Raw genomic sequence first — 14,124 nt, 5'->3', positions numbered from 1 at the left:
AGATTAAATCTGTCAATTCACTAATATGTATATTTTATTTAAATTTTAATTTTTATAATCACCATACAATTACAACCCCCTTATATTGATCCCAAGCCCTCCTTTCCCCATACCCACCCTCCATAGAGTGTCTCTGGGTCAAAGTTATTTGTCGATTTTGATATTTTCTTTCTTATAGTTATTCTTTATCCTGGTCCCTTATTTGAGTTTTCTAGATTCCTGCTATTAGTGAGACCATCCGGTATTTTTCTTTTTCTTTCTGGCTTATTTCGCTGAGCATGATCCCTTCTAGCGCCATCCATGTTGCTGCAAATTGCATGTGTTTATCTTTTTTGAATGTTGAGTAATATTCCATGGTGTATATGTACCACATCTTCTTGATCCAGTCATCTATTTTTGAGCATTTGGGGTGTTTCCAAAGCTTAGCTATTGTAAATAGTGCTGCTATAAACATAGGGGTGCAGGTGTTCTTTGGAATTGATGTTTCTGTGTCCTTTGGGTAAATACCTAAGAGTGGAATTGCTGGATCATATGGAAGCTCAATGTTTAGTAGGTCCAGAAATCTCCACACAGCTCTCCATAGTGGTTGGACCAGTTTGCACTCCCACCAACAGTGCAGGAGAGTTCCTTTTTCTCCACACCCTCACCAACATTTGTTGTTGCTAGTTTTTTTAATATGTGCCATTCTCACTGGTGTAAGACAGTACCACATTGTAGTTTTGATTTGCATTTCCCTGATTACAAGTGATGTTGAACATTTTTTCATATGTCTGTTGGCCATTTGCATTTCCTCTTCAGAGAAGTTTCTTTTTAGCTCTTCTGCCCATTTTTTGATTGGATTTTTTTAAAAGATTTATTTATATAAACACTGGGTACAGACAGAAGCGTGGAGGGTTAGAGAATTCACCAGAGCCAGAGCGGGGAGCAGAGCAGATAGAAGGACCAAAATACACTGCTGAGGAGAGCAGCGGGCGGCAGGAGAGGTCTGCGTGCCATGTGGGACCCTCCTCAGTTGGCCAGGGAGCAGCGAGGGATCTAACCCGCACTGCAGAGGCTGTGGGCAGCTTCACAACACAGCACTCACCTCTTCGCCATTGGGGAGGCCTATGATTGGATTATTTTCTTTGTTTTTGTTGAGTCTCATCAGCTCTTTCTAGATTTTTGTGATTAGTACTTTATCATTAGTGTTGTGTGCAAAAATGTTCTCCCAGTTGGTGAGGTTTCTCTTCGTTTTGGTTATTGTCTCTTTTGCTGTGCGGAAGCTCTTTAATTTGATGTAGTCCCAGCTGTTTATCTTTGCCTTCACTATCACTGCTTTGTGTGATGTGTCTGTAAAGATGTCTTTGATGTGCATATCATGTAGTGTTTCACCTATATTTCCTTCTATGTATTTTATGGCTTCAGGTCTTAAGTCCAGTTGTTTAGCCATTTTGAGTTGTTTTTTTGTGCATGGTGTTAGGTAGTAGTCAAGCTTCATTCTTTTGCATGGAACGACAGTTTTCCCAGCACTATTTATTGAACAGACTTTCTTTGCTCCACTGCATATTCTGTGCTCCTTTGTCAAAGATCAGTTGACCATAAATCAGTGAGTTTATTTCTGGATTTTCTATTCGATTCCACTGGTCTGTTTGTCTGTTCTTGTTCCAATATCATGCAGTTTTGATGATTATGGCTTTGTAGTATAGTTTGAAGACTGGGAGTGTGATGCCTCCATTCCCTTTTTTTTTTTTTAGTAGAGCTTTGGCTATTCAAGGTTTTTGGTGATTCCATATGAATTTCATCAATAATTGTTCTATAGGCGAAACACTACGTGATATTCACATCAAAGACATCTTTACAGACACATCACCAAAAGCAGCGAGACTGAAGGCAAATATAAACAGCTGGGACTACATCAAATTAAAGAGCTTCTGCACAGCAAAAGAGACAATAACAAAAACGAAGAGAAACCCCACCAACTAGGAGAACATTTTTGCACACAACACTAATGATAAAGTATTGATCACAAAAATCTGCAAAGAGCTGATGAGACTCAACAACAACAAAGAAAATAATCCAGTCAAAAAATGGGCAGAAGACCTAAAAAGAAACTTCTCTGAAGAGGAAATGCAAATGGCCAACAGGCATATGAAAAAATGTTCAACATCACTTGTCATCAGGGAAATGCAAATCAAAACTACCATGAGATACCATCTTACACCAGTGTGAATGGCACATATTAAAAAGCTAGCAACAACAAATGTTGGCGAGGGTGTGGAGAAAAAGGAACTCTTATGCACTGTTGGTGGGAGTGAAAACTGGTCCAACCACTATGGAGAGCTGTGTGGAGATTTCTGGACCTACTAAACATTGAGCTTCCATATGATCCAGCAATTCCACTCCTAGGTATTTACCCAAAGGACACAGAAACATCAATTCCAAAGAGCACCTGCACCCCTATGTTTATAGCACCACTATTTACAATAGCTAAGCTATGTAAACAACCCAAATGCCCAAAAATAGATGACTGGATCAAGAAGATGTGGTACATATACACCATGGAATATTACTCAGCATTCAAAAAAGATAAACACATGCAATTTGCAGCAACATGGATGGCGCTGGAAGGGATCATGCTCACTGAAATAATCCAGAAAGAAAAAAAAAAATACTGGACGGTCTCACTCATAGCAAGAATCTAGAAAACTTAAATAAGGGACCAGGAAAATGAATAACTATAAGAAAGTGAAAATCAAAATCAACAAAAAAACTATGAACCAGAGACACTCTATGGGGGTTAGGGGGTGGGAGGGGAGGGATTGGGGTCAAAATAAGGGGATTGCAATTTTATGGGGAATATAAAAGTAAAATTTATTATAAAAATAATAATAATTTTTCTATTTCTTTGAAGAATGAAATTGAAATTTTTATTGGAATTGTATTGAATCTGTATATTGCTTTTGGTAGGATGGCCATTTTAATAATGTTTATTCTTCCAATCCATGAGCAGGGAATGTCTTTCCTTTTCTTTGTGTCTTCTTCTATTTCTTTTAACAGTGTATTATAGTTTTCGTTGTATAGGTCCTTTACCTCTTTTGTTAGATTTATTCCCAAGTATTTGATGTTTTTGTTTTGATAAAAAAAGGGATGGCTTTTTTAATTTCTTCTTCTTCAGATTTATTGTTTGTATATAGGAAGGCTACTGACTTTTTCATGTTGATTTTGTATTCTGCCACTTTATTGAACTGATTGATGAGTTGAATTAGTTTTTCTGTGGAGTTTTTGGGTTCTCTGTGTATATTATCATATCATCTGCAAATAGTGATCATTTGACTTCTCCTTTTCCTATTTGGTTTCCTTGTATGACTTTCTCTTGTCTTATTGCTCTGGCTAGGACTTCCAGTATTATATTGAAAAGCAGTGGTGAAAGTGGACATCCTTGTCTTGTTCCAGATCTTAATGGAAATGCTTTCAGCTTTTCACCATTGAGGATGATACTGGCTGTTGTCTTGTCATATATGGCCTTTATGATGTTGAGGTATGTTCCTTGTATCCCGAGAATTTCAAGGGCTTTATCATGAATGGGTGTTGCACTTTGTCGAAAGCTTTCTCCACATCTATTGATACTATATAAGGTTTTTATATTTCTTTTTGTTGATGTGTTGGATAATGTTGGTTGATTTTCAGATGTTGAACCATCCTTGTGTCCCTGGAATGAATCCTACTTGGTCGTGTTGAATTATCTTATGGATACATTGTTGGGTTCTAATAGCTAAAATTTATTGAGGATTTTTGCATCAGTGTTCATTAGGGAGATTGGCCTGTAGTTTTCTTTTTTGTGTTGTCCTTGTTCGGGTTTGGTATTAGTGTAATGTTGGTTTCATAGAACATGTTTGGTATTATCCCTTCCTTCTCAATTTTTTGGAAGAGTTTGTGAAGGATAGGCACTAATTCGTCTCTGAATGTTTGGTAGAATTCATTTGTAATCCATCAGGTCCTGGGCTTTTATTTTTGGGGATGTTTTTGATTACCATTTCAATTTTGCTGCTTGTAGTTGGTCTGTTTAGGTGTTCTATTTCTTCTTTCTCTAGCTTTGGGTGATTGTAGAGTTGTAGGAATTTGTCCATCTCCTCTAGATTGTTGAACTTGTTTCCATATAACTGTTCATATTCGTTACTGATTATTCTTTTGATTTCTGCTGTGTCCATTGTGATTTCTCCTCTTTCATTTATGATCTTGTTTATTTGTGCTTTCTCCCGTTCTTACTTTGTGAGCCTGGCTAGGGGTTTGTCTATTTTATTTATTTTTTTGAAGAACCAGCTCTTGGTTTCATTGATCTTTTGGATTGTTTTTTTAGTTTCGATTTCATTTATTTCTGCTTTGGTTTTTATTATTTCTTTTCTTCTACTGTTTTGTTTTTTTTTTCCTAGATCTTTGAGCTTCGAGATTAAGTGTTTTCTTTGAGTTCTTTCTTGTTTCTTGATGTGAGCCTCTATTGCTATATATTTACCTCTTATTACTGTTTTTGCTGCATCCCATACATTTAGGAAATTGGTGTCCTCCTTGTCATTCAACTCAAGGAATCTCCTCGTTAGTCCTCCTTGTTAGTCCATTGGTCTTCCAGTAGTGTGGGTTTCAATCTCCATGAGGCAGGAGAGCTCCTTGCCTTCTTTTTATGGTTTATTTCTAGTTTGATGCCTTCGTGGTCAGAAAAGATGGTTGGTGTGATTTCAATCTTGGTGTATCTGTTGATGTTTGTCTTGTTTCCCAGTATGTGAGCAATCCTGGAGAATGATCCATGTGCGCTTGAGAAAAACGTGTACTCAGATTTTTTGGGGTTTAGTGTTCTATAGATGTCTTTTAAGCCCAAGTGCTCTAGATCCTTATTTAGAGCTTTAGCGTCTTTACTTATTTTTGATCTCGTTGACCTATCCATTGTTGATAGTGGACTGTTGAAGTCTCCCACTACGTATGTGTTTTCTCTGATGTGTGTTTTCAAAGATGACAATAGTTGTCTGATATATTTTGGTGCTCCTTCATTAGGTGAATATATGTTAATGAGTGTTATTTCTTCTTGAAGTACTGTCCCCTTGATCATAATGTTGTGACTGTTGGGGTCTCTTTTTACATTTGTGAGTTTGAAATCTGTTTTATCTGATATAAGTATAGCTGTTCCTGCTTTCTTTTTTGGTCCACTTACTTGTAGGATTGTTTTCCATCCTTTAACTTTGAGTCTATTTTTATCTTTTGTAGCTAAATGTGTTTCCTGGAGACAGCAAAAGTTTGGGTTTTGTTTCTTCATCCAGCCTGCAACTCTGTGTCTTTTTATTGAAGAGTTTAATCCATTTACATTTAGAGTTAATATTGATATGTTAGCATCTATAATTGCCATTGTGTTTGTCTTTCCTTTGATTTTATTTATTTATTCTTTTTATAACTTTTTTTGGCATTCTTTTGATGTTATTCGTCCCTCTGAGGATCTAGCTTTAGGACTCCTTTTAGCATTTTTTGGAGTGGGGGTTTAGTCATAATGAAATTCCAGAGTTTCTGCTTGTCTGGGAAGGTCCTTATTCTTTCTTTATAGAGGAAGGAGAGCTTTGCGGGATAGAGTATTCTTGGTTGGCATTTGTTTTCTTGGAGTCTGTTGACTATGTCCCTCCACTCTCTCCTTGCCCATAGTGTTTCTTTGAAGAAGTCTGATGTCAGTCTGATTGGTTTTCCTTTGAATGTTATCTGTTTCTTCCCTCATGTCAGCTTCATTATTTTTTCCTTGTCTTGAATTATTGGGAGCTTTACTATTATGTGTCTTGGTGTATTTTTCCTTTTGTCATGGAAGTTTGGTGTTCTTCTTGCTTCTTGTATATCAATTTTCAGCTCCTTCTTCATGTTTGGGAAGTTCTCTTCAATTATTTCTTTGAATATTTTCTTTGTTCCTACATCTCTCTTCTCTCCTTCTGGGATTCCTATAACTCTTATATTTCCTTTCCTCATGGAGTCAGAGAGTTTCCAAAGTCTTTCTTTGGTCTTTTTCCCTCATACTTCTCTTTCCTTTTCTGTTTTGGTTCTTTTCATTTCTGTGTCTTCAAGAGTACATATTCATTCTTCCATTTCATCTATTCTGCTTTCATTGCTTTTCCTGGAGTTCTTTAGTGCCTCCATTAATTCTTTGATCTCCTGCATTTCTTTTACTTCCCTCTTTAGGGACTCAATTTCATTCTTCTGATCGTTAATTATTTTTCCCTTGTCATTGTTTTCCTTTATAACTTCTGTCAGTTTTTCCATCACAGCAATTTTAAATTCTCTTTCTGGAAGACTCAGAAGTTCTTCCAAGTTACTGTCATTGCAATTTTGTTGGTGGTTTTCTTTTTGTGGTGTGCCTTTTTCCTGAGGTGTTGCTGGGTTTCATGTAGTTTTTCTACTCCCTACTGCCTATTTTCTAGTTTGCCGTATGCCTTGGGACACTGTGTTGCTGGTACTGGCTGGCATCTTTTTGGTGTGTTCATTGTGGGGTTCAGGAACTGGCGGTCTTAATGAGTCAAATACTGTTATGCTAGAAGTCTAGTGGGGCAGTGGTACTTTGAGTATGTTAATTGTCGCTGTAACAGAATATTTCCTCCTTCTGTGTTTAATTACAAAGTTGTGTCTTGAAGTCCCACAAACTTCCCTTGAGGTCGGGCAGCTCGATTGCACCCTGGGTTCCAAATCACTGGATCCCTCTCTGGTTTCCAACTTCCTGCCAGGTGGCACCAGGCTTGTGGGGGCCTTTAGCTTATCTCTGACTGCACAGGGAACCTTTTCCCTCTGGTTCCACAGGGAGCCTTCTGCCAGTTTCAAGCGGACTTTATTGAAAAAAATGTCCCTGTTCTAAAATGGCGACGCAGAGATGCACTCTCCTGCGTGCCCGGTTTACCCAGGTGGTGGGTGCCTGCTCCCCTCTGGGCTCGGACTACTGGCCAGAAGGGGCCTGGTGTGGGTGAACTTCCCAGCTCACCTCTGGCTCCTCTGGGAGCTTTCTGCCAGTTTCAAGCAGTCTTTACTGAAGAAAGGTCCCTGTTCTAAAATCCACTAACATATATTTTATCCATATCCAAAATTGATTGAAGTGGTTTAGAAATAAACTCCTAAAACCATACTTGTTTAAAGATGACTACAAAATTGTGGAATTTAAATTGATAAATGGAATATCCAAAAAGCAGTCAATAGTCCATTATGGTACTTGAGCTTATACACATTTACTTGAACACTTAGTAAAGTAGATTTACAAGAGTTACATCACCCACCTTTAAGACAACATTTCTCACTCTAGGTATTTGTGGAGATTAGAGAAATAGTACTAGGGTCCTCGCAGAAATCAGCAAATGGTATCAGATCCTAGCTTCAAAGAGGACAGTCTATCACTTCCCTAACATGCATGCATCTCTGTCTTTTTCCTGGGTTTCTTTCCCCATTCAAAGAATTTTAGCAGTCTCCTTCCAGGAGGCAGCTCTGCCAATGCACATAAGAACACTCACACAACTTGCCCTAATTATGGCAGATGGATTGCAGTTCTCTTGAAGAGCCCCCTTTAAGTTCTGGCTCATTGCTGTATTATAGTTAAACTTGCATATTAACACAAAAAGGAAAAGAAGTAACTGGAACAGTGAAGAAAAGGGACATAAGTTAGTATATTTAAAGTCATACCATTTCATAGGCATAAGGAGTTCCTGATAAACTGAAATCTGTGGATTTGAAGCTAGAAACTATAAAACCCTCCAGTTTCTTTATTTTATGCTCCTAATTGAATGACTCTAAGGTTGATATTTTATAAATTTGCTATGAATCAAGGGGAAAGTTGGACTTGTGAGCATCCCAAGGGAAAAGAAGGCACTTCAGGCCCCTGTCCCTGCACATTTCACACTTATCATCTGTAGGAAAAATGACTGAATGATTATCAGGCATTTCTGCCCTCCTGCCATTAGGTTTAATGATGGATCCCTGCGGCCCTGAATGCATGCCTGATGGCGGGCACCTGGAGGAGGATGTGGGCATATGTAGGTGGGTTTACCTGGGCTGAGACTGGGCCTATAAAGGCGGCCTCACAGAACAGGACTACCACATGAGAAAAAACAAGAGCGGGACCAGCAAAGAAGCAGAGGCCAAGAGAGAACACTGGAGAGCCCAGGAAGAGTAAAGATTCCCTGCAGTGTACCTGGTAAACTCAAAAAAAGCCCGAAAAAGCCACTGAGGGCTCCAGGACTCCTCCTTTACCTGTCTGCATAGAATCATAGAGATCTTGTTCTGCGTCCTTCCTGCTGGCACTACATCAGCCCTGCTCAACTCATCAGAGTAGATGCATCAGACTGCGAGAAGTTCTTCTTGTTCAGACATTCCCTACAACAAGGATGATACCTCCCCTGCTAGGTTTCAGAAGTCACTGGTAAGATACCAACTGCATTACAGGAGCACAAAGAAATTCAGACCTGAGGGCTTACTGAGCAATGTCTCTGGCCACTCCACTGGAAGGCCAGCCATGCTTGCCATCAACTACCAGGCCTGGAGTGAAGGGCTCATATCTAGACATCAACCTAACACTGCATGAGGCGACCACAAACAGGCTACCCTATCTCTCATTAACACCAAAGAATTTAGGAGGATCTTGTGATAAGAAAATTTTAAAAGGAAACCCTTGTGGTTTTCAATAATTTGTAGTGAATTTACGAGTTAGCTGTGAATTGATAAGAAGGACTCAAATGAATTACAAAGCAAGACTTGCCTGCAGTTTTATTCAATGCAAATAATGTGCCTATAGCAAACCTTTAAAATACTGATAGTATATATAAACTACCACAGCTAGCTTAAGTTGTCTTCTTTCTTCACCAGGACTACTACAGTAAATGGAATTCCTTACTGCTGGCTGCAACATTTTGCATTGCATCTTTCAAATTCTTACCATTCACCATTTCATGGAAAAATATCCCATTATGCCACTCTCCTGCTCTTGAATTAAACACAGATGCCTCTCCTTATCACCATTCTAGTCCTTCCTCCTGCCACTCAGTCCGACACTTTCCTCTTCCACCCTTCTCCCTGAGATAGTCTACTATTTATCATACTCAGAAAATTCCAAGAACAAATCAAATGGTGTCTTTCATCAATAGCTACCTGTGAATCATCTAGCTACTTTCCATGCAGATCTGTGCTCCTGTGATATTCAATTTCCATCTCTGGGACAGCCCTTTGCACACTGATTATAACAGCTTCCTGTCTACCCTACACGGTGTCAGGCACCCAGAGCATGGGTGCTATTTTCTTCCTCTCAAGTTTCAGTGCCTAGCACAGGGCTGGGCCATAGCAGACATGCAACGTAATCATGATGCTGACAACTGAAATGGCAGTGTATAATAAACTATCAATTCATAGGTAACATGGGTTGATCACCAGTGACATATCTCAATTGGGTTAGGTAACTGACACATACTCTATAATTCAAGCTTTAAGCAACTCTGAGGAGACAGTACTTTCCCATTTTATAGATATTCTGAGATTCAGAATATTTACTTTTCACAAGTTCTCAGCACTAATAGGTGGTGGATCAGAGGTTTAAACTATGTCCCTATGACTCCAAAGCCAGGTTTCTTTCCAGAAGAAACCTGGAAATTCAATGTGCATGACACTCTGATTTGTTTTAAATATATTACTCATTCTCACAGCTTGATATTATATATTAAGTATGAGACAGATTTTCATGGCATAAAAATATTTATATCCCTAGTATTAGGGCCTAATATTGACAATTGACCACAGAATTTACAAACAATTTGAATTCCCCAAAAGATTCCATATTAGTATACTTCAATCAGTTAGAAAATATATCAGCCTTCTATATTTAGCCAACTAAAGACAAATCATCTTTATGAAACTTTTCTTTATTTAAAAAAATATTATAAGGGATAAGTACTGCTGAGAATGGGATCAATTAAAAGTTGTTTTTTTTTTCCTGGAAATATTTCACATGCAACTTCAAAGAGTATTTGAATCTCACTTATAGAAAGAATACAACTTTACTGAAAGGCATTAGTGAAAGTAGTGAAAGGGTCCTGACTTACAGTCTGATGATAAATTTAGATTTGTTCTTTTAACACAAAATAATTTTCATTTTCATTTTGCTAATTTGTGCTGCCTTTGAAAGTCTCTATGAATGGTCCAGCTAAACAATACAAGGGTATACAAAAGAATTTATACCAATAAAAAAATCTTACATTATTCTAGAACATGAATGAACTTGGTTTTCCAAGTTCTCCTAATTGAGATGTGCTCACACGTTTATAGGAGGCAAATGTATTTCAATTTACAAAGGAAGTGAATAAGTATAGGTGTAAAGGAAAGATTCCAGTTCCTGGAGAATTCTTCCTTCATTATAAAACCTCTTCCACAAAAGCAATTTCTAACAACTCTGAAATAACATCACCAAGAAACTAAATGTCATCATCCTATAACACTTCCACTTCCCTCAGAAATGCTTAAATCCAGGTAACATTTGCATACTTACTTTTTCAGTTTTTGTCTGATCTCTGAATTTTTAATTTCGTTCTGAAGGTCCTCAAAGTTCTGAACATAAGACAAATTGCAGAAAACTCTGAAGTCAACATATGGCGGGATGCCGTGGTCTCGCCCCCTTTGAATGTTGGTGGCAGCCAAATCCAGTGCCACAGAATGTGCGGAGGCGAACAGCTTTTCAGTCAGCTCCAAGCTGAGAAGTTGAGAAGGTATGCGCAATTTAGCCGACACACCAAATAGCCCGCGAAGAAGGGGATCTATCCCACCTTCTTGGATTATTCTCGAAGGTGAAAAGAAACCTCTGTGGAGTGGAAGGTGGCCTTCAGGAATTTCACCGAAGGTGTCATTCAGTCGATAAAGAACAGGATTGATTAATGTGTGGCCAAATCTGAAGGCTGCAGTGGCAAAAGAGTTAATGATCCCTGCATTAACATTGGGATCATAACCCTGGTAATCCCTTAACATCTTCATGCCCAGGCCCCCCAGAATCTTGGGCAGCCAGTGGCTGTAGGTGATGTGCTGCAGCTCAGCACCTACAATCTTCCTGGCTTCGTGATAAAGAGTATCTCCATCCCAGTGGGGATTCAGGGCAGACAGCTCCGAAGCCACCCGGTTGTGTTCTCGAAACCAGAGGGTGTGCATGGCAGTGAGTGCCACCTGCTCGTTGGCTCTGTGGTCCCCAGCCAGGAAACAGGGGCCGCTGCTGTCTGGGTCCTGCCCTGTGCACGCCGTGGGTGGTCCTGTAGCAAAGGGCAATAAGGGCTTTCCAGAAGGGGCCCAAAGTAAGCCTGTCCTCAGGAGTCCCCTGGGCTCTGAGTGGTCTCTGAGAAGGAGGGATTCCATATCTGTACTACCATAAACATTAGAGGCATCGATATAAGCTGTGAGCTGGTTAATCTGTTCCCGGGCATAGACTGAATTCATCATCAAGGAGGTTGTGCCGCTGCCACACACGGGGCTGGAGCGTGCAAAGAACATGCATGATGCTTGGGTCGCCCGCGGGTCAGTGCGAGGAATAAAAATGGGGAAGCAAGGAGGATCGTTAGTACACACGGAACTGCATGGCTGCCCATCAGAGAAGCGAGACGTGCTCAACGCAGGCACCGTGTGATCCAAGTCGTGATCCAAAAATTGGCCCCACTGCATGAGCATGTGCGTGTACCTGTCATCAGGGGTGACTGTCGCTGTGGCCACCAACTCTGCTGAGACCTGTCTTGGCAGTGGAAGGGGATCCTTATTAGGGAAGATATGACGCCCCACCCCACGGGGTAAGTTGAAGCCATTCTCATAGGCAGGTTTCAGGATGCGCTGGAACGCCGTCATAGACGCACCCCAAGTTGGGTGTTGGAGATTGTTGCACGTTCCATCCTGGGTTCGGTACTTCTGATGAAAACACATGTCAGAGCAGTTTGGCATATGCCTATGGGCTGTACATCCAGATAAATTGGCGATGAGGCTGAGGTAGAAGGGGGACACCAGGTCATTGTAGCGGAATTCTGAAAAACAGAGCAGCGGGACCATGAGAGCTGTTCTTGGTGGGAAAGAGGAAATCCTCAATCTCTAGGCACTATGGAGATCAGGAAACCAGGTGAGCAGAAATCCTTCTAATATCCAACAGCATTTGACTAGGTCAAAACTGAAAGTAGAGAAAAATTAGTTATATAACAATTTCTAAAAGACAGGAGAATTGTTTAGTGGTGTCTGTTATGAGCAATAACTACTAGAATAAACAAAAAGAAAATGAGAATGCATTCCAGTTGCTACTAACTCCTAGTTCTGTGACTGTACAAATATAATGTTGGTAATGATTTGTTAATCCTCATTACAGGACTATAATTATTTTTCCATTTCAGAATCCCTTTAGCTTCTATGCTCCTAGAAGACAGGGTCTAAGCTGTGCCAATGTGAATTTGGTGATTATTAACTCATATATATGACATTTGATATGAATGAATTTAAGCAGTGACATTCAAAGTACCAACAGCTGCCGTTCCTTTGGAAATGTGCAACACCACCCTGGAGTGTGTTGTATCCAGTCTTTTAATAGAATTTAATTGCAGCATCACTCAAAATCTGCAAAGACCATTCACATTAATGCATGCTAAGAATTAGTATTCCTAGTTAATCATCAGAAACAGTAATGATACCAGTACTATTTGTCCTTCATCTTTGAAACTGGCTCCTGAATGATCATGCTACATCTTATTCTTGCCCAAGAAGATATCTGTACACCAAAATATGGATACCAATTTCACTATTAGGTCAAACTATCCTGGAGGTAAAGAGACTTTAACTTTAGAAATAATGAAAGAGAAGTAGAATAGCACAGTATTATTTCCCTTGGGGGAAAAAAGATTAAAATTCTTCAGAACTTTAGAGGAGAAGATATATTCATCTTGTTCATGAATATCATGAACATGAGATTTTTTTTATTTTTACAAAGCTGAATATCTGCAGATATTGATTTGAATTTAGACTAAGGTATTCCTGCAAATTGTTTCTTCTTCTACAGAGATAAGTAAAAGGAGAATTAAAATATGTCCAGAAAGACATATTGGCCCTATCTTCACCCTGAACTGGAGAAAAATGTAGAAGTGGACTTCTTGCAAATTTGATCATGATTAAATCACACCTGGTATGATTAAATGCTAATTGCAATTATTTTAATTCAAGTGTTACTACAAATGAATATAAAAATTTTACTCTGAAAATCCAGGACAATACTGAGTTCTGGCAACTGTCATATATACTGTGAAGTAACTGTACAGATGACCGAAAGATTGAGACAATCACTCAGTATCCTGCACCACATATTATTTCTGGTAGTGAAAAAAGATAGATCTACGAAAGTGGCCATTGTACTCAGCACAAATAGTGTATACACTAAAGAGTCACATTTGTTTATTTAATTTTAAAGAAAAAGTCTTTGAAAATCTGCAAGCTTTGTGTAAATTTCTCATTTAAAATTTTCTAAACAGGTGTCCAGTTTGGGCAAGAAATATATGAGTACTTCAGTACATAAAAAAACAAACTAGGAGGGCTACATATGCTATAAGTGGTAGAAGAAATTCAAATAAATCCAGTGAATGTATTCAGTGATTATAATAATTAGTGGAGAAACTTAAGGGGATAAACTAGTTTTTATGGAAAATAGCATTGATTTTTGGATTAAAAAAGTAAGTTCACAAAAGTTAGGTCCTCTAGATTTATATAACTGGTAAAAGTTTACAAGTATTACTATCTTTATTTTCTATACTTACATTTTTAAAAGCTATATTTGTTGAGGCAATGTTGATTTACATCATGATACGTCTTACTGGCACAGGTTTACACCTCTACAGATGTATGTTATTTCATCACATACACCATAAAAGCCCCAATAATCACCATTTGGACCCCTTTCTTCCAGCCTCACCACATCCCTATTCTGGTAGCCTTAGTCATAGTCTAATGTGCTCTTCCCCTTCCTGTTTTCATCCCTTCATCACAACCTCTCCATCCCCTTCTGGATGCCTTAGGTCTATGGTCAGCTTTTAAGGTTTTTCTTTGTCTGACCTTTTGTTTGGTATCTCTATATACCACATATGAGTGAAACCATCCAGTGCTATC

The 14,124-nt window shown here is 38.9% G+C and overlaps 1 protein-coding gene across 1 annotated transcript in view; it reads right to left on the bottom strand.

The window, feature by feature from the left end:
• The window catches only part of PXDNL (peroxidasin like), a gene marked incomplete at both ends in the record, with an annotated part of 520,299 nt that overhangs the window by 91,137 nt on the left and 415,038 nt on the right, over window positions 1–14,124 (bottom strand). Inside the window, 1 exon segment of the mRNA XM_084230567.1 lies at window positions 10,508–12,011. Coding sequence (XP_084086693.1) covers window positions 10,508–12,011 — 1,504 coding nt within the window.

This window comes from Talpa europaea (assembly GCF_964194135.1).
Source record: "Talpa europaea genome assembly, chromosome: 3".
In the NCBI taxonomy this organism is placed as follows: domain Eukaryota; kingdom Metazoa; phylum Chordata; class Mammalia; order Eulipotyphla; family Talpidae; genus Talpa; species Talpa europaea.
Note: the sequence above shows the minus strand (reverse complement) of the source record. Positions and strands in the feature narration are given on the sequence as shown.